The 27,730-nt window shown below is 41.1% G+C and overlaps 1 protein-coding gene across 5 annotated transcripts in view; it reads left to right on the top strand.

The window, feature by feature from the left end:
- Window positions 1-27,730, top strand: part of TDRD7 (tudor domain containing 7) — a 76,667-nt gene that overhangs the window by 28,832 nt on the left and 20,105 nt on the right. For 4 of the 5 annotated variants that reach the window (XM_025887959.2, XM_025887955.2, XM_025887956.2 and 1 more), the window contains 6 exons: window positions 10,735-11,321; window positions 14,775-14,961; window positions 19,221-19,332; window positions 20,875-21,077; window positions 22,078-22,212; window positions 23,979-24,065. In XM_025887959.2, the coding sequence (XP_025743744.1) occupies window positions 10,735-11,321; window positions 14,775-14,961; window positions 19,221-19,332; window positions 20,875-21,077; window positions 22,078-22,212; window positions 23,979-24,065 (1,311 nt within the window). The remainder of the gene's footprint in view (window positions 1-10,734; window positions 11,322-14,774; window positions 14,962-19,220; window positions 19,333-20,874; window positions 21,078-22,077; window positions 22,213-23,978; window positions 24,066-27,730) is intronic. The other variant, XM_025887957.2, reaches the window with a different exon arrangement.

The raw sequence follows: 27,730 nt of genomic DNA, 5'->3' as shown, positions 1-27,730 counted from the left end.
ATGTATGTATTTTTTTTGTTTGATAGAGGGCTTTCATTTATCTAATTTGATATATATTTTGGCCCTCGACCTTGTTGGGTAAAGCACAGGCCACTCTCTTTTTCTAAACACCTGGCCTGAAGACAGCATGTATTTTTGTAACCACTTTTTCCTTCAGGTCACTGACACCCATTCGAGTCCCAGTCACTTTCCCGGCAAGTGTCATTCCTTCATTCATCCAGACCATTTGTTCATACATGATTTACCATGTACCTGCAGGTACCAATCACTGCTGTAGATGCCAAGAACGCCTTAGGGCCATGTCACGTGTCAGATTACACAGTGGAAAGTGGGAAAACAGGGAGACATAGTAAACTCTGGAAATAGGCTGTTGCCTTATTTATAAAGTCAGGAATGTTTACAGACTATGTTACCCCTGATTTATGTGGAATATAGGGTTTGCTCTTATAATGGGAATTCCTGTTGGTTGCCGTTCATTTCATTCCATTTTTACTCCTTCCTAGGGAGAGTTTTCTCCTTGGCTGCAGGTTTAGCAGCATTGATGTGCCCCCTCAGGTTTCCCTCATCTTGAGGGGACTTTGGATGTTTCACCAGGCTGCTCAATTTAGAGATGCAGGGCCTAGAGCCCCTTTCTGAATGCTTATGGTTCTTTTATTTTTTAAATCTATAGACAGTCATAAACTAATAACATATCTTCAATGAACTAAGAGCCCTTTTTTGTCAGGATACACATATAACTCACTTTAAAGCTTTGATTAAAAAAAGTTGTCTTTGGAGTAAATTTTTAAAAATTAACTCCACAGATCCTAATGTATTATTGTTTCTGGTTGTTTTTATTTTATACTCCATGATAACTACTAGTGTCTGTGTAGCTTAATTTATGGCTTTTGGGGAGAAATTTTCATCTTTCCTAACTATATGTCTGCAAAACTCCAAAATTTCTCTTGCTAGGATTGTGAGAGAGTATATCTTTGATGTTAAAACTTTACCTAAAATGAAGGGTTTCTTACTAAATTTCAGGTGTTGAAACAACTGACTTTTTATTTTTTGGTTGTTCAAATTCATCTTTGTTGCATAATAATGTTCAGGCAGTGAGGGTAGAACGTGAAACAGACATAGAATATACCTTTCTTATCTATATTCTGTGTCTCTCAGCTTTGAGTAGGACTGTTTCAGATGCAATCACTATAAATTATTAGGGATGAGAATTTGCTTAGTGTTAAAACCTTGTGTCTAGGATGCCAAAAACTGCCAGTCTTATTGATGTCTATTAATCTTTCAAAACTGTTTTCTTATAATCTCTGAATATTTTTAATAGCCTGCTGGTATGCAGTTTTAAACAATTACCCCATGGTTATTTTTAGACAGTTTTAAACCGTTATACCGTAGTTGTTTTCCCTTTCTTCTGACTTCTTGCTTTTCGCCTTACTGAAAAGCAGAACTGCTGATAGCATGCCCAGGGCCAATGCTATTACAGGCGAGGACATTCTCAAATGCAGCATAGAAAATTCCGAGTAAGGAAGATTTGGTAGTGTGTATCTCTCTATACAGCTCGTTGTGAAACTGAAGAAGAAACCCAAGTATGGCGTATTTCCCTATTTTTTTAAAATGCTCTCTCTCTCCCAATCATATAAAACATTCTATATAAAAAAGATTGAAAAATAGAGTTATGAAAGCAAAATCACCCATTTATACTTATATACAATGGATACATCATATGTACTTGACAGACTCAGAGATAGCCACCTGCAGGTATTTCCATTTGAATATCAGAATGGGCAACATAAGCTTCTGGGGCCAAAGAGCAGCTCTGAAATTTTACTTTCATAGAGGTTCTAATCAGCTATGTGCTATAAGCCACTTCACAAGGGTGTTGGATTACTTTTTGATGCAGGCGGAAGGATGCTTTGACTCTGTTGTTCTTAACCTTTGGATCTCTCCAACAACAAAGTGTGGACTGAGTTTTGAAAGCTAGAGAGCATATAGTCATGTTCACAGTGATGAACCCATTGCATTGGGTTCCTAGGCAACTTGTGAGGGAAGTGGAAATAGTGCAGAAGCTGTTGTGAAAAGGCAAAGAGCCTGAGATGGTAGGTCTCTAGCCCAAGGATACTGGAGCCTAAGAATTCCCACTTAGTCCCAGGAGGAGGACAGTAACACCTCTTAGCTGTTCTAGAATGCTGGTCTTATTAATGTTCTTCTTAACTGCTGTGTTTAGCTAGGATTTATAAAATGCTTCTATGAGGGCGCCTGGGTGGCCCAGTCATTAAAGCGCCTGCCTTCGGCATGGGTCATGATCCTGGAATCCCGGGATCAAGTCCCACATCAGGCTCCCTGCTCGGTGGGGAGCCTGCTTCTCCCTCTGCCGCTGCTCCCCCTGCCTGTGCTCGGTCTCTGTCAAATAAATACATTTTTAAAAAAATGCTTCTGTGAGCCAGACACTGCCCTGGGTGGTAAGGATAACTGTAAACAAGACAGACATGATCCTTGCCCTTATGGCACTTACTGTCCAATAGAGAAAATAAACATTGAACAAGTAATGGTAAGCCTGTGACTGTGCTGAAGAAGTGCACGGTGTTAAGGAAATGTGTAAACAACTTAGGATGATGAGTCAAGAAAAACTTCCTAGAGGAGGTGGCTGCTCACTGAAACCTGACAGGTGAGCTGAAGTAAGCAGGCAAAGGAGGCAGCCTGTAACAGCCCTGAGATAGAAAGAAAAACACACTTTTTCAGGAAACTGAAAGAATTTCAGTAAGGAGAGAGTGGCTCAAGAAGAAACTCAAGAGGCAAGCAGAAGCTAGAGGTCACTTCATGAAAGAGTCATCATCTGGTGGGAACTTAGCCTGTACCCCACACCAGGAGGTCACCCAGGATCCAGAGCTTCTGGCAGACTTTGATTTCTAGTAAAATTCCAAATCTCATAACAATGACTGTTGAATACCAGAGATTTTGTCGACATTTCCCACTCTCTGCAATATGGGTAGAGGGAGAAACCTCTCATTCCCACGTGAGTCAGAATATGTATCTTGATTTAATGCCTTACCTGACGCTGCACAGAGAGCTGCGGGGCTCATCTTAGAGCCGGACAGGAGCTCAGCTGAGAAGAATTTCCGCCCCGCCTCAGAGACCTAGAGGAAGAACACAGGGCCACCTCGGGATAGCTGGGGCAATGTTCTGAGTTGTGCTGGAGACATACCAGGCCTTAATTATGAATATAACATTTTGTGAATGAGAGCATGAAATTCTAGAACATAAAATGTGAGCGATGATAAAACTGCCCCATTGTACTAATTATTCATGCTTTTACAAAAAGTTGTTTACTATTAATCTGTATTTTTGTTAAATGTCATTTCCCTACCCCTTAGAAATCACCGCACTTTACATTGTTGAGTACCCTAATACCTCAGACTCTAAAAATTCTTAAAGTTCTGAATTGCATCAGTACAGTAATCTCCATAATATCGTAGGAGGTGACGGCAGTTCTGCCACTTACAAAGATATGTTTTTATATTTTTGGATGTTCAGGAATTTTTCTTTAATTGTGGTAAATAATTGTATAAGATAATAAAGCCACCTGTTAGCCCATGCAACATGAACTGCCTTTTTTTTTAATTTTTTAATTGTTATGTTAATCACCATATATTACATCATTAGTTTTTGATGTAGTGTCCCATGATTCATTGTTTGTTCATAACACCCAGTGCTCCATGCAGAATGTGCCCTCTTTAATACCCATCACCAGGCTAACCCATCCCCCTACCCTCCTCCCCTCTAGAACCCTCAGTTTGTTTTTCAGAGTCCATCATCTCTCATGGTCCGTCTCCCCCTCTGACTTACTCCCCTTCATCTTCCTCTCCTGTTATCTTCTTCTTTTTCTTTTTTCTTAAAATATGTTGCGTTATTTGTTTCAGAAGTACAGATCTGTGATTCAACAGTCTTGCACAATTCACAGCGCTCACCGTAGCACATACCCTCCCCAATGTCTATCACCCAGCCACCCCATCCCTCCCACCCCCAACCACTCCAGTAACACTCTGAACTTCCCTTTTTTAAAGCCTGGCTATTTCTGGGCTAAAACCGAACAACTTGAATTTCTAAGGAAATGAACATAAATCAAACAGCAGTGATGCGTCCTCGGATTTAATAGGATGGCCACCATCTACATAGCAGCGCCAGCAGAAGCAGCAGTGAAAAGATAAACCAAGGGCGTCAAAGTATAGCCATAATATCTAATTGGAATCCAATTTCTTTTCTAATCATTCACCAATAAAAATAATGTGTGGTGAACACATTGAAATGGTTTTTAAATTTAATTTCAGTGAACATCTGAATAGAAGAAAGACTAGCCCTGTGGCGAAATGAGAACAGAGATGTTGATGTGTATGATGTTGCTGTGCTGGGACGTGAAACAGAGCAACTGCCCACAGGGCGCTCGAGTAGGATAGGAAGAGTTTGGGCCTTGGAGTTCCGTGTTTGCTTTGCCATCTCTTAGCTAGATTACTTTCAGTGTACAAATCATCCTCTCAGGGCCCCCAGGCTGTTCTAAAATGTGGCTCTATCCATCACATAGGGTTGCTGAGTGAAGTGGGACAAACTATAAAAAGCAGCTGCCATGCAGTATCAGACACATAGCAGCTATTTAGGAAAAAGGCCATTATTTTTTGAGGGGCAGCCCAGCTTAAATTAAAGCAGGTTATAACCACCAGCAAACCAGAGACATGCCCAGCAAGCTCTACAAAGGAACTTATCTCAGTGAAGGTAGAGGAAAAGCTAACGGAAGAATAAAAATTTAAATTGAAAAAAGATAAGGAGCAGTAGATGACTGAAGTCAAAGGAATCGAAACTCCAAGATGAGGTGAGTTTCTGTTATCTTAGGGGCACACACCCCCGCCCCCACCAAAGGTAATGAGGGCATGCCTAGAGTACCTACTTAGCCTAGAAGGCACAGTGAAAGCCACAGCCACCAGCGAAGATCATCCCCAAAAGCTGTGCACACATTTAACCAGCAGATGCCATCATCTTCCTGAACGAAACTGAGCAAGAGCCTGACCTTGGACACACTGAAGCAAAATGACTTGAAGTCTATCCTCATATAAATAGTTGCAGTCAGCATCAGTAAAAAGTCCTTACTAGGATAAAGGGGTGAGAGGTGAAAGAGAGTATGAGCCTTAAATTGTATACAGTCTATAAAACTGCTCATCCAAGATGGTGGAGAGTTCTTCTGGGCAGATGGTTTGTAAACACTCAGGGGTTACCCTCTACAGGCACTTTTTACCTTTATCTTTGATTAAATCTCTGTGGAATATGCCACAAACATTTGTACTTCTTAAACAGAAGCAACTAAAAATTGTAACTGTTTCTGAATATCTTGGGCTCAGCATCACTAGTATTGGTAAACTGCTGCCGATAGGGTGGCAGTTGTAGGTGGTGTGGAACATTGAGGTGTGTGGGTTAGCTCATCTCTGTATTTCCCTGCATGCAGTATATGCCCCACCCACTGCCATTATGGACTTCAGCTCTCAACCTATCAGTTTGTCTTCACTGTGGCCCATTGGTGCTATTGGGCACCATTTTCTCATCTCTCTCCGTGGTCTGACTTTTCCAGCACTTCTCAATTTTAGTACAAAAAGACTGAGCTCTTAAGGAGGTCATCAACCAGTCAATCTTTCTTTCTGTGAACTGGCTAACCATAGAGTACTAGCTTCTGGTCAGTAACTCTTTGATGTTTTCACTGTTGCAAGATACTTAGGGATCTTTTATTCACTGCTGAAATTGAGTTTTTAAATTGGTTTCTTTTTGAGTTCAAAACCTTGCTAATGCTTGGATTGCTCAGAAGCAGGCCTCCAGGTAAATGTGATTTTACTGTACTGTCTCCGGTTTGTATTGGATGGTGACCACATAAAATGAAATTTAGAACTTAAAGCTTCAGGGGCACCTGGGTGGTTCAGTCGGTCAAGTGGCTGCCTTCGGCTCAGGTCATGATCTCAGGGTTCTGGGATCGAGCCCCACGTCAGGATCCCTGCTCAGCGGGAAGCCTGCTTCTCCCTCTCTATTGCTTATGCTCTCTTGCATTCTCTGTCTCTCACAAATAAATGAATGAAATCTGAAAAAAGCAGAAGAAGAAGAACTTAAAGCTTCAACACAGAGAACCACAATGGAAACAAAACTGTGACTGGATGAGACCTATACAACTGTTTTAGAAAACTTTTTAATTTAATTGGACAATACCAATTCTATTAAAGAATCCCAAAGAAAATTCTGATTCCACAAGAGACAATAAGTTTACCTCAGTAGCTCATGCTGCGGAGTTAGTGGATGAGCCTTCCATAGACTCAAAGGATTTGGGCTTCAGGAATCTAAGTTTACAGGTAAAATTAGAAAGGAAAAAGTAAAGACCTCTAGAATTAAGAAGAAGAAAGTTTGTAGGTGCGTAGGATAAAGACATTTGTGTGAACAAACTGGGCTTCTGAAGAAATTGATGTTTGAAATCCTTGGGCCTCACATATACCAAACCTAATATGTCTACTCTAAACTTATGAAATCCCAGAGGGGGGTGAGAGAGAAGTATTTCACTGTAATTCCAAATGAGGCAGAAATCAAACTAAATATAATAAACTTATTGGGATAAAAAGTCTAAGGCATATTAGATACCAGAATTTTCTGATGAGTACCAAAGGTGGTGGTTTAAACTCCATGGTGTAGGGAGTTAATTTTCTATGTCACCTACCTGTCTTTCCTGTTGGGGGTGAGGGTGAGAGGAGTGAGTGAAGATGTGGAGTTCCAGGTCATGCCACTTCCTGGTCATTGGACTGGTAGTTTTTTGAGTGGATATTCGAAGCCAAAAAAAAAAAAATGTAGAGTCACAAAACAAAGAAAACATGGAGGGAAAGGGTAGGATTATGATCTTGAATCTTCTCCTACAGAACAGAAGGCCCATGACTCCCTCCTCAGGTATGTATCTGGATCAGGTAGACTAGAGAAGGTGAAAAGCGCCCTTATAAGAGATAACTGAAATGATGAGCTGCTGATTATCATACTAAGTATATAACAAAAGCCACATTTCAAGTGGCTGTTGACTTACCTTGGTCATTTGTGAAGGCTAGAAGAAAACTTTCTACTTGGGGGATGCAACAGGTGATCACATGACAATCTGGTTAGATGCACCAGAGCACAGTGAATAATGGACACCACACTGTAACCCACATTATAGCAATTCCTTATCTTTGGGGAGATTGTTGTAAGCTGGGGATAGAGTGGTAGGTATCTTTTGTAAGCCTATTTACCAGATAATTAAAGAGAGACAAAGACACATTTTGTGGAGGATAGGTAGCAATCACTGTAGAATGTCTGAGAAAAACAAATTTTCGTGAAAATTTTAAAACAAAGTTTCAGTTGAAAAAAATTTGTTTTCTGTTTTTCTAACTTGAAAAATATGAGTTTCATTATTTTTCCCTTTGAATTCAGTAACCCTTCAGCCAGTATCCAAAGATTGCTTAGAAAGTATATGGACCAGACATTATCCATATCACTAAGCATATCCATGAATATTTGTCTTATATGTTGAAGGACTTCTCATTCAGCTCTGGTTAGTGTCAGATTCAGTTCCTAAAGTCAGGCCTGTGTTTAATCTTAGTAAATACTGATTTGAATTTAAAGAGGCCAAATTACTGGAGAACAAAATGGAGTTTAGATTTATAACCAACCCTCTTGAGATTAAGGAAGAAGCACATTGGAAAGTGCCTACAGTTCAAGGAACTAGTCATTTGGGGTTAGGGGGTGGCTATCTACTTTAAACAATAACAGTAAAATGAAACTGCTGCTAGGGCACCTGGGTGGCTCATTCGGTTGAGCATTGCCTTCAGCTCAGGTCGTGATCCCGGAGTCCCAGGGTCAAGCCCCACATTGAGCTCCCTGCTCAGTGGGGAGTCTGCTTCTCCTTCTGCCCCTTACCCTGCTCATGCTCTCTCTCTCTCTCTCTGTCCCTCGCTGTCAAATAAAATCTTTTTAAACCTTTAAAAAATAAATGAAACTGCTGGGGAAAGAAATCTGTCCAGTTATTTGACTGTTGTTTAGAATTTGGATAAACTTATTGGTCAAAAATCTATAGGCTGACTGGAAAAGCTTGACTTAACTATTGTAGACACAGTCCTGGAAACTTACTAATTCCAGATGATCTCTTAGCATTAGTCTGAAATAAAGATCAGAAAAGAAAGGGAATTCTGTTTCCCCTAAGTGGCCCTAATATTCATAAACTTCTGTTAAGATAGTAATTCCTAGTTAGAAGAACTCAGTGTGCTGGCCATATTTAGAGATCATGTCTAGAGGTTTGTTAAAGTGCATTGTTAGGTAATTGGTCCTGATCACATCTAAAGCACAGGTGGGAATGGAAGCTTCAGGGCTGGGAGTGGGGGAGACTGTTAAACAAACATTGACGTATCTCATGTTCCAGTTCACTCACTGGATAGAAGATAATCATAAAGCTGAAGAATCCATCTTACCCTCTTTTGAGTTAGAAGAAGCCATGTGGACATTTGGGGCATGGGGCTTGTGAGAGTTCTTTTAGATAAATAAGAAATTCCACTGCAATTAGTTTCTACCACCCACTTCAGAGAAGGTGTTGCAAAAGGTTGAGAAGAGGTCTATAGGCGAAGAATGAAGGTGGGCCCAGAAGGCTCAGCTGGCTTTTGGTGTGGAGGACAGTCATGCCTAAATCTAAGATTACCTGAATTGGGATTCTATATGACAAGTGAATAATTCACATAGAATTCTATTTTATTTCTCCCTTTACTCCAAACGTATGTTTCTTAAACCTTCTCTGGATACTGTGTTCTTTTATCTTATTGTCTTAAAGCACAGTGAAGACTGGCATTTTAAGATTACAGATTTAAAAACATGAATCTTGAGACCACTGAGAGCAGAATGAGGAGTTGTCCAAATATTTATATCCCTATGGTTTAAAATTAGGGACATAAATTGTGGCTATCATATAATGTGCCATCCAGAGGGTCACAAGGTGTCAGCAGGAGTTTACCAAGGATGATTAGGAATCCAGCAGATGCTAACCATGAACTCAGTTGCCTCTACTTTCATTGATGCTTGAGGTTTTTCTGTCATGGACTTTTCCCCCAGTCCTCAAAACTTAAATACACCTTGGCAGAAGAATGTGAGGAGGAAAACCTAATGTTTTATACTTGTGTTAATATTCATCTTCCTCATGTATCATCTAGAATATATAGTCAGACTAACAGCAATCTATTTTAATATTAAATTGACTATGTCTCTTCACTTTTTAAAGCTCTCCTTGGGTAACAAGACAATATCTTCTTTATGTATACATATTTAGATTCTTTCTTCCTAAGCACTATATAGAAAATGAATAAATGAAGTCAATGTTCTTTACTAAAAAGCTGAGCTGTCAGGAATAAACCATTGGGAAGAAAGCTAGGAAATTTTTAGACAAAACTGAAGCATACTTTAATATTCTATTCTTCTTAGGAGAGGGAGGACTTCTTACAAGCTAGTATTATTACCTTAGTGGTCTGGAATGCTCTTCCAAGGGCTTAAATTGCAACTGAGGGATAGCTGAATAGGATCTGACAAATAAGGAACATTTTAGAGGGTGGGGAATGCTAACTTCAGTCTAATCAAAAGTTGAGAAACTTTTTTTTAAATAAAGGGCCAGGTAGTAAATATTTTTGGTTTTGTGGGCCAACAGCTCTGTCATTGTTACCCACCGTCTGGCACAACTGCTTGACTCCGTTCTCGAAGGGCAAAAGCAGGCAAACACAATGCCTAAACAAATGGGCATGGCTGTGTCCCAACAAATCTTCATGTACACTGCATTTCATATCATCTTCACCTCACAAAATAATTCTTCTGATTTTTTTCAATCATTTAAAAATATAAAAGTCATATTAGCTCACAGGCAAGGCAAAAGCAGGTGGTGAGCTGCATTGGGCTGCGGCTTGTAGTTTGCTAACCCCTGGTCTAATAATATAAAGGCTTAAAACTTGGAAAAAATGGTGCCATACCTCAATTTCTCTTTCTTCTCTTACACAAAGAGATGCCATCAAGCCATGCCTCTCAGAAATGTTTTACAGATAAAAATTAGAGATTGGATGACATACAAATGCCAGGCATTTTTATCCCTTGTTCTTTGGAGGGGCAGTTTTTAGCTTTCTACTTTAGTGGTTGTAAAAACTGCACCTTATCCCTGGAGGGTCTTTTCCTAAGTAATGGAAAGTTAAGGGTTTTCTCAGGATACTGCAAGAAGAAGAACAGCTAGGGCTTCAGTTTTGTTTAAATATTTCCTAGCTTTCTTCCCAGTGGTTTATTCCTGACAGTTCTGATACCTTTTCACAGCTTCATCCCACTTTGTATTCAGTCGATTTTTGTAAGCTGTTGCTTTGGATTTGACAGAACCGAATGAGATGTGTGGTTTACAGGGCAGGAACTCTCCATGATTTCATAAGGTTGTTGGAGGCCAGATGCCCCATAAGGGAAATTAATGCTGTTTTATTTCCCTGTTTATTTCTGAAATGTGGCTCGTGATGTTATTTGTAGATGAAGGAAATGCATTAAGTCTTAGTAGTTGAGAAGAGTAAAATGTACACTTTTTTGTTCTCTTGATTAATTTGAAAACAGTGTTGTTCTCATTTAAAAATGCATTAATGTGTTTTCAGATTGTTTATAGCCATTGAGATATCTGTCATTTGCTTTATTTAAAAATTTCAGGTGGAAAAACCTTGCAGTGGTGGTCAAGATTTACTTCTTTATCCAGCTAAGAGAAAGCAGCTTTTGAGAAGTGAACTGGATGGTGAAAAAGTGCCTCCATCCCCACTACCTGCCCCAAAGCAAATACCACCATTAAAAGGGTGTCCAGCAGTTATGCCAGGAGACTTTAAAGAGAAAGTTTCAGAGCTGCTGGCGAAATACTCAAGTGGTCTTTGGGCCAGTGCACTCCCCAAAGCCTTTGAGGACACGTACAAAGTGAAATTCCCTGAGGATGCCTTAAAAAATCTTGCCTCGCTTTCTGATGTATGCACCATAGACTACATTTCTGGAAATCCCCAGAAGGCCATTCTCTATGCTAAACTTCCATTGCCCACTGACAAAATCCTGAAGGATGCAGGGCAAGCACATGGTGATTTTGATATCAAGTCTATGATTGAACAAGAGTATCTGCAGATAGAAGAAAACGTTGCCAAAAGTGCTGATACCTTTGTGGAGAATACAACCGTTCCTCCGTTAATCATTCCAACTGAGGCGTCCCCATCAGTATTGGTGGTTGAACTGAGCAACACAAATGAAGTGGTTATCAGGTAGGTTTTATTTTCTAATTCTTTAGGACCCTGGTGTACTGTTGTCACTTGTCTATTCTTCCCACGGGTGTTGGGAGTTGAGGAAGAATAGTATATTCTGAGTTCTGTAGAATTGTAATGAAGTATAATAATAATTCTTGTTTTCATATCTTGCACATTTCTCTCAACTGCCAGAACTTTTTGTGTTTGTATCTCTTAGATTAATTTTTATTTCTTCCACATTATAATTGTATATGTACATTTGTCTCTCCCAGTAGAGAGTGAGCATCTTGGAATCAAAGTACTTAAAAAAAATCAATCTCTGCATGTATTCTTAATATTTGTTAGATTTTTTAAATATACATTTGTTCTTGTGAGAAAAGATAACCAATTGTTTTAAAAATTGGAATGATAGTATGGTCTGAATGTGAAACAAAATCTGTGTTGAAAGCATAATGATAACTATGTCAAAAGCAATACCTAATCCATAGAAAAAGTAAGTCACTCACTAGGGAGGTAACACTATTTAATGTGGGACAATGTAGCATTTCATAAAAGTCAGAATAGCTGAGCACTGCTTACCTAGTATAATACAACAGATTAGCCCTTGGAGCCAAAAGTACTCTGGTTACTTGGTCCTTTTGATAACAGTCATTGCCAAAGTGGCTGGTGATACTTGGAATTACAAAAAATGGTCCAGGTCCAGGCACTTGTTGTGGACTTTTGGAGAAAATATAGAATACATAGAAGATATTAAAAGACTATAATTTGTAGTTTCTGACTCAGGATCAAGAATGGGAAGCAGTATAGTTGGATCTCTGGAGGTATCTGCCTAGAGTGTGCTTGTGGACAGAAAAGAAAAAGGCTGAATCAGAATAGTATCCGGCTTCTTCAACCAAAACATCCATATTGTTTGGGCTCTTATTTCTCCAGAGAATCATAGCTAAACTGGGGATGCCTAAAGAAAGACCACAAAAAATTATCAAATTCCTTCAGTGAAAGAACAGACAAGAAACATCAAGTTCTTCCATTTGGACATACAGAAGCTTTGGACAGGTCTTGTTTGGTACAGAGGGAGGAAATGAATAAAGCTTTTATTCTAACATGTGGTATGGCCTGAAGAGGTAAATGGGTTGTTGAGGGTTAGGGATCCCACTGTGGTTCACTAATAAATTGAGGTAGAGGAAGAATGCTGAGGAGCACATTGCTGACTTCTACCATTTAGCATTAGAAAGGAATCTAAATCTGCTTCCTTGGCAGGATCTTTTGGTGTCTGTTACTATTAGTTGTTGGTTCTGTTGTCAGACCAAGCACCCGGCACTGGGCTAGACAGATCATGTGATTTCTGGTGTTCTTACCAAGCATTGGTAGGAATCTGGATCAGGTCCAGGACTTTAGTAAAAAGGTTCTAATCTACTTCAGGATGATTAGATCCAGGCCCTCAGATTGTTTAGATCCCTTTCTCCAGCACAAATTTGAACCCTAGAGTCAGCATTCTACCTGTTCAGCATGGTGGCTGGCAGCCAGCAAGCACAAGGGGTAATGTGTGCTGTTAGGTTGACCCTAGGTCATTGGCATCCTCTCCCCCCTCCCCGCCGCCACCCAGTCCCAGAGACTTGGTAGATTCCAGCTGGGCTGAGCCCTATCTTATATTTACATCTTCACCGAGGCAGACAGTAGGCTCTAGAAACTGGCAGGTGACTCATAAAGGGTCTGAGGACGTGTCGTAGCAGAATCCTCCGATCAAGTGTGGGAATCCCTTGTCTCTGGTTTCAGAAATTGACTTTGTAAAAGCTTTGTTTACTTACGGCATACTCAAATTGGCCTACATGTCATTCTTTGCCCACTTGCTCAGGCAATTTGGGGACAAGGCAGGAGCTCATTCTTGCCACCACCCACCATCAGACCAACCGTAATATCATCCCCACCAAAGCCGTGTGGCCACTCTTCTCTACTGCTTGCCATAGAGAGCAGATTTCATGCTGCTTCTCTCCCCCCTCCTCCTCCTCCCTAGCAGATGCCTGTGCTGAGCAGGCCTCGGCCCGTTGGGCTCCCAGGGCTGTAGCAGCACTAAAAGGAGGCCTGGGAGAGTCCAGGTCACAGGAAATGGGCCCTTAGGTGGAGCTGCAGACCCCCCCAGGGGACTTCGGAGCCGAGTGTGCAGCTGTACTGCAGGTGGACCCTTCACATTTGTGGAGCTCAGTCAGCGGAACCCATAGAGTGTGACAAGGCTTCTTCGGCTTCTAGAGTAAATGATGTCCATGTCATATTTGGTTTTAAAATAGCCATTGCCTCAAAAGAGGCATTCTTTCTGTATTGTGTAGGACTTTTTAAAGCCTTTTTTCCTCGAGTAACAAATAGGTTGAATAGGGTATGTTCTGTCCTGCTGATAGTTACTAAGAATGCATGAGAACGTTCCCAAAGGAATAGTTTCTTAAAGCTCTATGGGACCACGTGGGCCCTGGGTAAAAGCTGGAACAATGCAAAGGGCAGTGTGTTTGTGGCACGTCCCCATCTCCGTGGTCAGCATAGCTTCCAGCCAAAAAGGCTGCATCCTGTGGCCTGGACAGCTCCTGCTATAGGCACCCAACTTGGTTTTGCTGGAGTTTACATCCTGGAAGGAGGGCTTTGATGGAATTGTCCCTGAGCACTGATGGGCAAAAAAAACAAAGCCTATTTGTGGGAGAAAGGGAAATAGTGTGTTTTGATAACATAAACTAGAACAAGATGACTGCAGTTTCAACAGCAGAAAATTGTAGAAGGGGATAGGCCGTATCCTGAAAAAGACTTCTCGGAAAGCATATAATTTAAGAGAGATTTAACTAGAAGATATCATCTCTTTAAGGGTATCAAAACTCAACATTTTGTGGTAATTCGTTCAAATTTGTTCAGTAAGCTGGGAGGATGGGTTGTCACATAGTCGTGTTTAGTGTTTTTAAGGCTTTGTTTTTCTCTATTAAAATTTCATTTGTTTTCAGAGCTTGAATCTTGTTCAAACCCAGCCTCAGGGCAAACCTGTCAGCTAGATTCTCTTCTCAGTAATCTACAAAGACTTCAGCAGCCTTAGTCAAAACCTTAAGTCCACTCTTGCTAATCTGGCCTGCACTGGCATCTCCATTTTCCACCGCATCTCCTTTCTTCCCTTCCCTTGAATTTTTTCTCAGCCGCGTCCTCCCTGTAGTTCCCTGACTGCTTACTGTGACATCCTCCAGCTGTCTGGACTGTTGCCAAGCATTTGCTCTGCTGGGTTTGACCTGGTCCTATTTTGCATGAGCTCCACAATATTACATTTTCCTTTATCAAGACGGAAATGTTTACTAAATATATGTTCTCTTACCTGTTGGTATAAGCCAAGTCTGAGACTGGAACCAAAGATGGCCATGGAAAAAAAAAACAGAGTAACGTGAATGAACTCCTATGGTTTCCCTCCTCCTGGGTTGCTTCATCTGTGTTCTCTTCCTTTAATTAATTCAGGTATGTGGGCAAAGACTATTCTGCTGCTCAGGAATTAATGGAAGATGAGATGAAGGAGTATTACAGTAAGAACCCTAAGGTCACTCCAGTCCAGACTGTGCACGTCGGGCAGTTACTGGCTGTAAATGCAGAGGAGGACGCTTGGTTACGGGCACAAATCATCTCAACGGAAGAGAACAAAATAAAGGCAAGCACTGTTTACTTTGTCATAGCATTATGAAGACAAACACATTATTTTTCAAATGTAAGTGTTACTTCTAATATTGTGTCCTTCCTAACTGCATTTAATTTTTTCCAGAAGTTGACAAGATAATATCTGTAAAAGATTAACCCTGTCAGGTTTTAAGTCAGTGGTAGTCATATTATCTCAGAGTTTTAGTAAAAAAAAAAAAAAAAAAAAAAAAGTCTTCTCCATGGTAGTATTCAGAATCCGTGATGTAATCGGGAAAAGGCCTTTATTTCCATTCCCAGGAGATATATAATAAACAGTGATCAGAGCTTCGTGGGCTTCCTATCCAGGTCAGCACTCTGGAGTCAGGGAAGCATACAGATCAGAGGACATGACATTCTTCCTCTCCCCTCTTGTGCAGCCAGTGGAGGAGAACCGTGAACAGGGCTCGGGTCGTGCCCCAAGAGCTGTCCAAGTGTTGCCCTCATGGTCCTCTTGGGGAGGTCAGAGGATTCTTTCTCCAGTCTCTTCCATCAGCAGGCTCCAAGACTTCCAGGCTTGGCCATGTTCATGGCGGTCAGACTCTGCCGCATGACCTCTTCTTTCCCTCAGTGCAAACTGAGAAGGAGAACTCGCTCACTCTCAAGGCGCAATTTTGTCTAGGTTCTGCAAGCAGGGAAATACACTTTTATTTCTGCAGCCTCTGTCCCATAATTTGAAACGTATTTATTGTGGTGATGTCAGTCCCTGGCAAATAACCCTTTTTGTGTCCATCAGATACTCTCCCCTGAAACCCCTGGCCCCAAGATCAGTGTCAGGAGGGTCAGAAAGGGATGCTTGCTGTTCCTCCCCAGATGGTTCCATAGTAGAGGCCCTGACCCTCTCCAGGGGCAAGCTCACCCTAACCACCTAGCCATCCTTGGCCATTCACAGAGAGATTTAGGAAATGCCTTAACTAAATCTACAAAGCTCCAACTTTTGAGCAATTGACCTGACTTTAAAAATCTGAAAATTGGAAGTTTGGCAGTTTCTTATAAAGTTAAACTTACCACATGACCCTAAGTATTTCACAAGAGAAGTGAAAACATAGGTCCACAAAAAAGCTTGTACACATGTTTGTAGCAGCTTTATTATTAAGAGTCCCAACTGGAAACAACCCAAATGTTTACCAGTTGGTGAATGTATAAGCTAATTGTAGTTTATTCATATAATGGAATACTATTCAACAATAAAAAGGAATGAATTACTGAAAACAGTCACGTGGGTAAAACCCACAGACTGTGCAAGTTAGAGAAGCCAGATACAAAAGAGTTATCCTGTATGATTCTAAGTAAATGATGTCTAAGAACAGGTAAAATTCATCTGTAGTGATAGGAATCAGATCAGTGGTTGCCTGGGACAGGAGGTGGAGGGGGCTTAATTGGAAAGGGGTAAGGGGGAACTTTTTGGAGTGGTGAATGTGATCTGTATCTCGATTAGGGTGGTCATTATATACGTACATACGTTTGTCAAAATCCATCAAACTGTATACTTTAAATGGGCATTTTTCATTCAATATAAATTATATGTGGATAAAATTGAAAAAAAAAATCTGGAAAAAGCTAAGGACCAAGCAGGGAACTGAACCAGTGGGGACCACAGTGTGATTAGCAGCTTGGGCCCTAGTCCTATTTCTGCCTGTGAATGTCCTGTGCCCTTGCTCAAGTCCTTCCATTCCCTTCTCTGTGTCTCAGATGCCCTTCCCTGGGTGAAAACACTCCAATCGAGAGACCCTGTCTTCACTGGAACCTCCTCTGGGAAAGAAAACCTTTCACACAATCTTAAGAATGGCTAAAGAAGAAGTAAAAACCAGGAGGGCAGGGTCGTAAAAGCCAGAAGGAGCAAGTGTCTGATGGGGAGGGAGTGCTCGCTGTGGCGTGGCTGCTGAGAGTGTTGGGGGTACAGGGGTGCCTCAGTATGCTGTACAGTCCTAAGCTCTCACACAGCAGTGGTTGGAGCAATTCTGGCCTGAGCTGGCTCCCCACAGCCCCGTGAAGCAGACAGACATGCAGTTTCCCCCTTATCTGGAGAAACCCCAGCTACTTAGCAAGTCTTAACTCCTCTCGAACTGTGCTATGCCCGACAGCGAGTACAATTCCCTCCTTGCTTTCCACTTGTCAGATCCCTGGTGAGAATGGAAAACAGGAGGATGAAGTCATGCCCTGAAGTGGGTACGGTCTGCCACTTCTCTCTCACGGGGCATGGGGAGATCTGCGGCCACTTGATGGTGCCAGAGCACCAGGAATCGCCTGGGGCTGGATGCCAGGACTGTGAGCCTCCTTGTGCTGATCCCAGGGCACTGGGGAGAGAAATCCCACTCAGTCCTCACAGAGCAAAGGACACAGGGCAGAGTGTGGTGCATGTCAAACTCTCAGTCCCTGAACAGATGTTTTGTAAACTGCAGCTGCCATATAAATAGACGGTATTTGATTCAGAAAGAAAGACAAGAGAACAAGCTCCAAACATTACAGAAACCTTTTGAAGATTTTGGAGCACTTTTTCTTTAGTCTCTTGATGCTAGGAATACATTCTGAATTTCCCAGGAATGATGATTTCACATATTATGTCCTGTTGTTAGACCATGTTATCTCCATTCTAGGTCCGGGAAGAGCAGAGTCCAAGTTGTAGGTGGTGATAGCTATTAAAGGAAAGGACTGCTCCTGACTCCTGAGGCCTCTGGGGAGAAAGCAGAGGTGCTGATCAGGGACTGGAGAAATGAGCCCCTACATTTAAATGGCTGGCCACCTGCTGTGGGAGCCCCGCCAGAGATCTCAGCCTATGGGAGCGTTGAATCAGGATAGAGATTCTGGGAGGTGATTGTCTCCAGCATGGGACATACAGGCCCCACACACCCAGTTATCAGGTGGTCTGGAAGGGTGTTCGCCTTCTTTGCATCTCTTCTTTTTTCCCTTCGATTCCCTGCTGGGGAGAATTTCTGTTTTGTATGTTTAGTACCGTAACCTAGGTATTAAGAAGCTGGCCTCTGGACTTCATTTTTCTACACGACATGAAAGCACCTGGCTCTGTGCTACTCAGTATTTCTTAGGCATGCCTTTGCTCTGGTTTCGGTTGTTGCTTTGTTTTAATAATGTCTGTTTGAATTAGAGAAGCATACTAGGTTTTCAACTCCTTCCCTCAGATTCTTAGTTATCATCCTATAGTTATCATTTAAACCACAGCTCTGTGTTTCTAGATTTTATTTTTCTCAAAAAAAAGAGGCTTTGTTTATATAGTCCTTTCCAATTTAAGGTGTTATTAATACTCCAGAAGTAACATCCAGGCTGTAAATGATCTGTGCCAATGATGAGGAAGAGTCCTGCAGGTTTCTGCAAACACAGAACTCTGTCCAGCAGATTTGGGCCTTTTGCTGAGCTAGCCGAAGGCCTAACCCAGCTTTGCAGCACTGAAAAGAAACGAACAAGAAGTACCTATTTTTACAGTGTCACATTCCCTGTCATCTAGCCATGGCATCACTGTTGTCGTTGACAGAAAGCAGTTTGGTCCCCTGAAGCTTGGTTGCTGGGAGTAGACCACCGCAAGTGCTGTTTTGGGGATTTCAAATCTGATCAGTACCCTTCTATGGGTGATGCCCTCTCTAGAAACAAGTACTGCTGTCTAAGGATGCGCATCCTTAGTGGAAGTATGTAAATCGAGAAAGAATACGGTGAGGCGGGCATCCCCTTATGTTATAACGAAAGGACGGGGGCAGTGAGGGCTGGCAGAACCAGACGGTGGTGCTGCTGAGAAGCTGGGATGAAGGAATCTGAGTTCAGCAGTCTTCCCTTGTTCTTCCCACTGGCCAGGCAGAGTGGGGCCTGGAGTCAGGAGGCCTGGCTTCCCCGCTCCCAGCCCTAGCCTTTCTCTTCTGGGCTAAGTCAGGGGCACCACCCTTGGCATTTTCCAGGGAGTCTGGTGCCACTTAACATGCTGATTATGAAATAAATGCAACTAGTTAAATGTGTCAGATGCTTTTTAAGAAGTGAGGATAAAAAAATTTTATTTGGGGGCGCCTGGATGGCTCAGTCATTGGGCATCTGCCTTCGGCTCAGGTCATGATCCCAGGGTCCTGGGATCGAGCCCCACATCGGGCTCCCTGCTCCGCGGGAAGCCTGCTTCTCCCTCTGCCAGTACCCCTGCTTGTGTTCCCTCTCTTGCTATGGTCTCTGTCAAATAAATAAATAAAATCTTTAAAAAAAATTTTTTTATTTGAACCTAAATGATGTTTCTGTTATCATCAGGTATGCTATGTTGACTATGGTTTTAGTGAAAATATTGAAAAGAGCAAAGCATACAAATTGAACCCAAAGTTCTGTTCACTCTCATTCCAAGCTACAAAGTGTAAGCTAGCAGGTAAGAGGAACTTTTTTTTAAAGCTCTCTCCACTTTGATACATTATTACCACTGTACTTTTGGGTAGTTAAATCCTAAAATGTCCTTAATGTCCTCTTTATAAGATGTGATCATTGTAAATATGTTATAATGTTTTATTTTATATTATATATATTTTATTATAAAAATGTGTATTGGCCATCTTAAAGGTTTTGTTGTTGTTCTAACTGCCCTAGCAACAATGCTAGAGGCCCTGGATCATGGGGTTTGATCAGTCTGAATCCTGTTGTTTGACCTGGACTCTCCACTTCTTTCCCACTGAGGTGGGCTCTGGGTGCTGCTCATTAGCAAATAACACACCTTGTGCGTCTCCGGCACATGTATGCAAGTGACATGGTAGGGATAACCTCCAACCATGGAGGATGCGGTGGCCACGTTCATACGAGGAAAGACATGGGAGTGTGTAAGCATCATGCCAGGAGAGCCTGAGCTAGATTCAGAAAATGACCGCCATTCTTTCATGAAAATTAGCCCACAGAGAAATACCTCCTTCTCAGCAAGGATGCATCTATCAGACGAGCTGGGTATGGCTCTGTGAGATAAATCTGAAGTAATGTTAGAAGCCTGTTACAAACCCCTGGGAGGTAGTTTTGAAAGAATATATCAAGAACATAGGCCAAGATTTAGGATGCTGAAATGAGAGGTTTGGTAAAAGCTGTAATGTTACGTGTCTAGAGAACAGAATGAGAACAAGAGAAAGGTAGCCCAGAGGGAGTCTGTGAACTTGTGCTGTGGATTTCAAGGGGAAGAATACAGAAATGGACCTTATAGCACCATTGGGGAAATGATGAGCTAGTTTTAATTAGTTTAATAGAATAACTTAGAGTTATCATGTATATGCTACATAGAATTACAATTTTCAAAGAATTTAAGGAGTAATGAGACTACAGTAAAACTCACCTAATACCCATATTATGTTAAATATTAAATACGATTTAATCCTTCTTTGATAAATCACAAAGTTCTTTGGTATACTCAGAATCATCATGGTGTACTTAAGAAAAAATAAGGAAAAAAGTGATTTTATAAATTTCTAATGCATGCATGTTCATTTTATATGAATAATTGTCTATTTAATTAGAAAAAATGAAAAAGGTCAAGGGTAAATTTTTAGGAAAAACATTACAAATACATGACTGGCAGACATAACTGATTGATAGCTTCTTATATGTACTAGTCTTTTTGGTTTGAATATGTGTTTATATATAATAAGTGAAGGCCATTCTCCTGAGGTACAAATTCTGATAGGTCATCAACTTTTCTTTTTGTTTTAAGATTGCCTGCCTTTGTGTAATCATTTAAAAGGGCATTCACACTATAATATGTATTTTAAGACCTAAGGATGGGTAATGTGAAGAAGATTGTAAAACAACACTTCCCTAGAAAATTTTCTAAGAATTTTGTAGTAGCATCACAATTATAATAAGTGGCCAGAACAAACCCATTCCATCTTAAAATGATTCTGCTAATTAAGTAGAAATTAAAATATTCCATCTTTTTTAGGGTTGGAAGTTTTAAGTGATGATCCTGATTTAGTAAAGGTGGTTGAATCTTTAACTTGTGGAAAGATCTTTGCAGTGGAAATACTTGAAAAAGCGGATATCCCGCTTGTTGTCCTATACGACACCTCAGGAGAAGATGACGTCAATATTAATGCCACCTGCTTAAAGGCGATCTGCGACAAGTCTCTGGAGGCTCACCTTCAGGTAGCACGGTGACTGCTGTAGTCATCTGTTACACATACACAGGGAAGAAAGTTTTTGGAAAAGAATGTTACAAATTTTAGGCTAGCAATAGATAGGGACAGATCACCTGTGTATGGAGGGAAAAAAGGTAGGGGGGTGGTTGAAGGGGGGAAAATAAGGCCAAAACACAAGCAGTCATTATTAAGAATTGGGTTTTCATTTTATATTCCAGTTTCTACACTAAAATTGTATTTTATATGAAATTATTTTGCAAAGGTAATAGGGGCGGATAATACAAAAGAAGGGAAAATTAGATCCATGAAGATATTTTTTAAACTGTTAGCTTTTACAGTTTTAAACTGAAAAACACAAATTTCTTCAAAGAAGGAAGTCTTTAAATTATAGAACAGCCACTCTGAAGAACAGGATGTTAAAAATGGTCATTGTAAAGACTTTGTGGCAACACTGGGAAAACATTTGTTTAATAGGTAGAACAACAGTGAATTGTCTTTATATTATGGTTTGACTTAAAAAATGGCCAAAATTAAGGCTTTACTATGATTATAACTTAAAAATTACTAAAACTCATGTGGCCGATAAACATAGGTTAGAAAGTAGGCTGATAATGGGATTGATTTTGTGAGAGTTTTTTATTTTCATTTCCGTTAATGTTGCAAAAATATGTTTTATGTAATAATGATTTCTCCAAATTAATGGGGAGAAAATAAACCAAAACCAAAAGGCTAAGATGTTCTTAGCCTTTCAGGTAATGAAATGCGGTAATAAGTTAATGTATGCAAACTGTCTACTTTGTGCCTGACCCAATGATATCAGATATTCCTTTTGGAAAGAGAGGTATCCAAATGAGTTTTTCACATTATTCTGTCATCGAATCTGCTCTCCAGCTTACTTAAAAGGTTTTAAAATGCAAAGACAAATGAGATGATTGAGGTAGGTACCCCTTAAGTAGATAGGAGCTACGCTCTATTCTCAAGTATCCTTGGTGTGTCCTTTGTTCCAGATTGATGCTATGTACACAAATGTCAGAGTGACTAATATTTGCTCTGATGGCACACTCTACTGCCAGGTGCCTTGTAAAGGTCTGAACAAGCTCAACGATCTTCTGCATAAGATAGAGGACTACTTCCATTGTAAGGTATGGCAGAGCATCATCCACCTCTAAAATTAATCCTAAAATTGCAAACAAGAGGGGTCACTAACTAGTATAATTGTGTGTAACTTTTGAATAGTTTGAGGTAGAAGCTGTAGAATAGTGGGTAAGAGCCCCAGACTGCGGAACTGAAAAGAAAAAAAAAAACCCACTGGTTTCTGCATTATGAAATGAGGATAATAGTAGTGTGTATATCCATCTATAGGACTGATGTGAAGACTAGTGGCAAGACTGCTTAACACAGTGCCTGGCACAGAGTAAGTGCTCAGCAACTGACAGATTTGTGATTTACAAGGTAGAGCTGATGATGCTACAGTGCAGCTGCTTGTGACTTTGTCTGCTAGAGCCAGCAGGGTCCTCTTCCTCGGGCAAAGACAAAACCGTGGAGTTTAGGAGGAGAATAAAACTTCTAGGCATCACTCTCCAAGCTCTTTTTGGTCCCTGAGAACCTACCACCTCGGTAAATGTGGTTCTGTGTTTAAATTTATTAATAAGCTCCTTACCCTTTGATTCTAGTATTCTTTTCTGAATCAGGGTCTGTAGAGGTTTTGTTTTAAGGTTCTAAGGTGATGTTCTTACCTCCATTAGGGCATTATAGTTGTAATCCAGAATATGCTGTGGTTTTGAGTGAGTAAACCCTAATACCATCTCAATCTTGACCCCCTTGCCCCTAGAAGTGAACCCTTCCCTCTAACCTCTGAACGTGCCTCTTGGCATCATCTGCAGCATGGTAGTTTAGCTATTTGGGTATTTGTTTGCCTTACCCAAAGTACAGGCTTCTGGAGGGCAGAGGCAGAGCTTTACCAGGTACTGCTAAGTACCTAATTCACTTAGGTACTACAGTATCTAATCTAGTGTCATGCATAGAATAGGTATTCCAAAATATTTGCTGAATCAGGTTAAACTTGTATTCAGACAACAGCCTAGAACGTAGGCATTAGATCTGTAGCTTTACCTCTCTCTGCATTCCAGATGTCTCAGCTGTATCTCAGGGTCATTACTGAAGTTTAGTTTGCTAATCTGTCTTGGAGAAATCGGAGACATCCCCAGAAGCTGACTCCAGTGACTCATTTGCATGCATGTGCTTCTTACCTATGGTGGTGAAAAGCTCTCTTGATAGTCCCTAGTGCACTGGTAGCTTGAGTGCAAACATTGCCTCTGGGGAGAGTAGAAACATCACCCTGAACAAGAGAGACCATGGCAGGTCCCCAGCTTCAAACTACAGCAAAAGACGAGGGTGCAGAGGTCCATGGCTGTGATTTGTTGACATTTCACTGGCACTGACATCCCTATTTGTGTGGATAACATTTGTTTTGGAAGTAAAATCTCATCTTTGAATCTAAATGTTTTAAAAGTTGAAAAGAAGAAGCCTTCTGGATGGCTAGCCCAACCTCACTTTCATCCAGGCTCTTCTCCTTTTTGGCAGATTCATCCTCCCTCTTCATGTTTGACTGATGGCATTAGTACCTGGATGAATCATACTGACCTGCACACTAACGTTTGTAGACATTTTAACAGGGCTGATTTATGAGCTGTGTGTGAGGAGGGAGAGTAGACGGTGCCATCAACAAATGTCTGAGAAACAGGACAGACCATCACCCTCAAACACGCACCACCGCGCACTCCTCACGGGGAGCCTGGCTAAGTACCCGTGCGCTGGTTGGCCTGAGCCACAGCGATGTTTTTCTAACGGTGTAGCAATCCGCTCTTTACTAAGAGTAATAAAAGTGTCCTGCATTTCTGTTTTGTAGCACATGACCTCCCAGTACTTCGTTTCGTTACCCTTCTGTGGGAAAGTCTGCCTCTTCCATTGCAAAGGAAAATGGTTACGAGTAGAGGTAAAATCAGTTACTTGACTTCTTTTTTAAGCTTATTATGAAATATTTTAGACATACAAACAAGTTTTGTGAAAAATGAAATAAGCGCCCACGTACTCATCACCATGGGAGAAAGAAAACATGCCCATTATGGTTGAGGCTCCGTGTCTGCATCCCCTTCTTCTACTCCCACCCTGGGGGAGCTGCCAGCCAAATGGGGTGTTTCTCATTCCCATTCATTTCTTTATACATTCACTATATTTGTATTTATACATACAAATTTTTGCTATCTATATATTTTATATAGATACAGTGGAAATACAGAAATGAAAATGTGTATAGAATATTTATAGTAAGACTTAATAAAATATAACTGAACAGATAAACGTTTATAAAATGCATGTAAATAGTAGAACATATTGATTCTTCTGAAACATGCTCCTTCATTATATGTGAGATTCATCCATGTTGGTGTGTGCAGCTCTTGTTCATTTGTTTTTGCGCGGTTTGATTAATAATAGTCTATGAAGATGCCAATGTGATTACTCCATTCTCCTGACAATGGATATTCAGATTGTTTCTAAAGTTTTGTTATGGACGGCACTGCCAGGAGCCTTCCCGTGCAGGTCTCCCAGGGTACCCAGGAAGGAACCGAGCTTCTGGGTAGTGAGAGTGCATGTCTTCAGTTTCATGAGATATTGCCTAATGCTCTCTAGAGTCACCCTTTAACGGGGGGTGGGGCGTAGCCCTTTGAGAGTTCTGGCTTCCTGAGGAGGGGGTCTCAGATCCTCCTTCCGTCCTGCCCAGGATGGCTTTGGCTTCAGTGTTCACATACTCCTCTATTTCTAGTCCCTCATAATTGTCTTAGTTTCTTGCAAGCACAGTTATGAATTTGAAAAGAGGACTGTTATATTTTATCACATATTTCTATATGTTTTTCAAAGGCAGGTTTTAGATTTTTGTGGCTGCTATTTCTTTTCTTTCTTTCCTTCTATTTTGTTTAGTAATTTTTTATTGTTATGTTAATCACCATACATTACATCATTAGTTTTTGATGTAGTGTTCCATGATTCATTGTTTGTGCATAACACCCAGTGCTCCATGCAGAATGTGCCCTCTTTAATACCCATCACCAGGCTAACCCATCCCCCCACCCCGCTCCCCTCTAGAACCCTCAGTTTGTTTTTCAGAGTCCATCGTCTCTCATGGTTCATCTCCCCTTCCGACTTACTCCCCTTCATTCTTCCCCTCCTGCTATCTTCTTCTTTTTTTTCTTAACATATCTTGCATTATTTGTTTCAGAAGTACAGATCTGTGATTCAACAGTCTTGCACAATTCACAGTGCTCACCATAGCACATACCCTCCCCAATGTCTATCACCCAGCCACCCCATCCCTCCCGCCCGCCACCACTCCAGCAACCCTCAGTTTGTTTCCTGAGATTAAGAATTCCTCATATCAGTGAGGTCATATGATACATGTCTTTCTCTGATTGACTTATTTCACTCAGCATTAACACCCTCCAGTTCCATCCACGTCATTGCAAATGGCAAGATCTCATTCCTTTTGATGGCTGCATAATATTCCATTGTGTATATATACCACCTCTTCTTTATCCATTCATTTGTCGATGGACATCTTGGCTCTTTCCACAGTTTGGCTATTGTGGACATTGCTGCTATACACATTGGGGTGCACGTACCCCTTCGGATCCCTACATTTGTATCTTTGGGGTAAATACCCAGTAGTGCAATTGCTGGATCGTATGGTAGCTCAATTTTCAACTGTTTGAGGAACCTCCATACTGTTTTCCAGAGTGGTTGCACCAGCTTGCATTCCCACCAGCAGTGTAGGAGGGTTCCCCTTTCTCCGCATCCCCGCCAACATCTGTCGTTTCCTGACTTGTTAATTTTAGCCATTCTGACGGGTGTGAGGTGGTATCTCATTGAGGTTTTGACTTGGATTTCCCTGATGCCGAGCGATGTTGAGCACTTTTTTAATGTGTCTGTTGGCCATTTGGATGTCTTCTTTGGAAAAATGTCTGTTCATGTCTTCTGCCCATTTCTTGATTGGATTATTTGTTCTTTGGGTGTTGAGTTTGATAAGTTCATTATAGATTTTGGATACTAGCCCTTTATCTGATATGTCATTTGCAAATATATTCTCCCATTCTTTCGGTTGTCTTTTGGTTTTGTGGACTGTTTCTTTTGCTGTGCAAAAGCCTTTTATCTTGATGCAGTCCCAATAGTTCATTTCTGCCCTTGCTTCCCTTGCCTTTGGCGATGTGTCTAGGAAGAAGTTGCTGTGGCTGAGATCGAAGAGGTTGCTACCTGTGTTCTCCTTTAGGATTTTGATGGACTCCTGTCTCACGTTTAGGTCTTTCAACCATTTGGAGTCTATTTTTGTGTGTGGTGTAAGGAAATGGTCCAGTTTCTTTCTTCTGCATGTGGCTGTCCAATTTTCCCAACACCATTTGTTGAAGAGACTATATTTTCCATTGGACATTCTTTCCTGCTTTGTCAAAGATTAATTGACCATAGAGTTGAGGGTCCATTTCTGGGCTCTCTATTCTGTTCCACTGATCTATGTGTCTGCTTTTGTGCCAGTACCATACTGTCTTGATGATGACAGCTTTGTAATAGAGCTGGAAACTTTCCTTCTATTTTTGATATCTGGTTTGTTCAATTGCTAAAATTGCAAACTTGGGTTTGATTCTTTTTTCCTTTTTTGTCTTTGTTACAGAGGTTCTTTTTTTTCTTTTTTTCCATTTTTTTTTATTTTATCATGTTATGTTAATCACCATACATTACATCATTAGTTTTTGATGTAGTGGTCCATTGTTCATTGTTTGCGTATAACACCCAGTGCTCCATTCAATACGTGCTCTCTTTAATACCCATCACCAGGCTAACCCATCCCCCCATCCCCCTCCCTTCTAGAACCCTCAGTTTGTTTCTCAGAGTCCATAGTCTCTCATGGTTCATCTCCCCCTCCAATTTCCCCCTCTTCATTTTTCCCTTCCTACTATCTTCTTCTTTTTTTTTTTTTAACATATATTGCATTATTTGTTTCAGAGGTACAGGTCTGTGATTCAACAGTCTTACACAATTCACAGCACTCACCATAGGCCATACCCTCCCCAATGTCCATCACCCAGCCGCCCAATCCCTCCCACCCCCTACCACTCCAGCAACCCTCAATTTGTTTCCTGAGATTAAGAATTCCTCATGTCAGTGAGGTCATATGATACATCTTTATCTGATTGACTTATTTCACTCAGCACAATACCCTCCACTTCCATCCACGTCATTGCAAATGGCAAGATTTCATTCCTTTTGATGGCTGCATAATATTCCATTGTGTGTGTGTGTGTGTGTGTGTGTGTGTGTGTGTGTGTACACATACACACACACACACACACACCACATCTTCTTTATCCATTCATCTGTCGATGGACATCTTGACTCTTTCCACAGTTTGGCTATTGTGGACATTGATGCTATAAACATTGGGGTGCACATACCCCTTCGGATCCCTACATTTGTATCTTTGTGGTAAATAACCAGTAGTGCAATTGCTGGATCGTATGGTAGCTCTATTTTCAACTGTTTGAGGAACCTCCATACTGTTTTCCAGAGGGGTTGCACCAGCTTGCATTCCCACCAACAGTGTAGGAGGGTTCCCCT

Source organism: Callorhinus ursinus, unplaced genomic scaffold, assembly GCF_003265705.2.
Source record: "Callorhinus ursinus isolate GAN/ISIS: 27379988/994484 unplaced genomic scaffold, GSC_fseal_2.0 scaffold24, whole genome shotgun sequence".
NCBI classification, from domain to species: Eukaryota; Metazoa; Chordata; class Mammalia; order Carnivora; family Otariidae; genus Callorhinus; species Callorhinus ursinus.
Note: the sequence above shows the minus strand (reverse complement) of the source record. Positions and strands in the feature narration are given on the sequence as shown.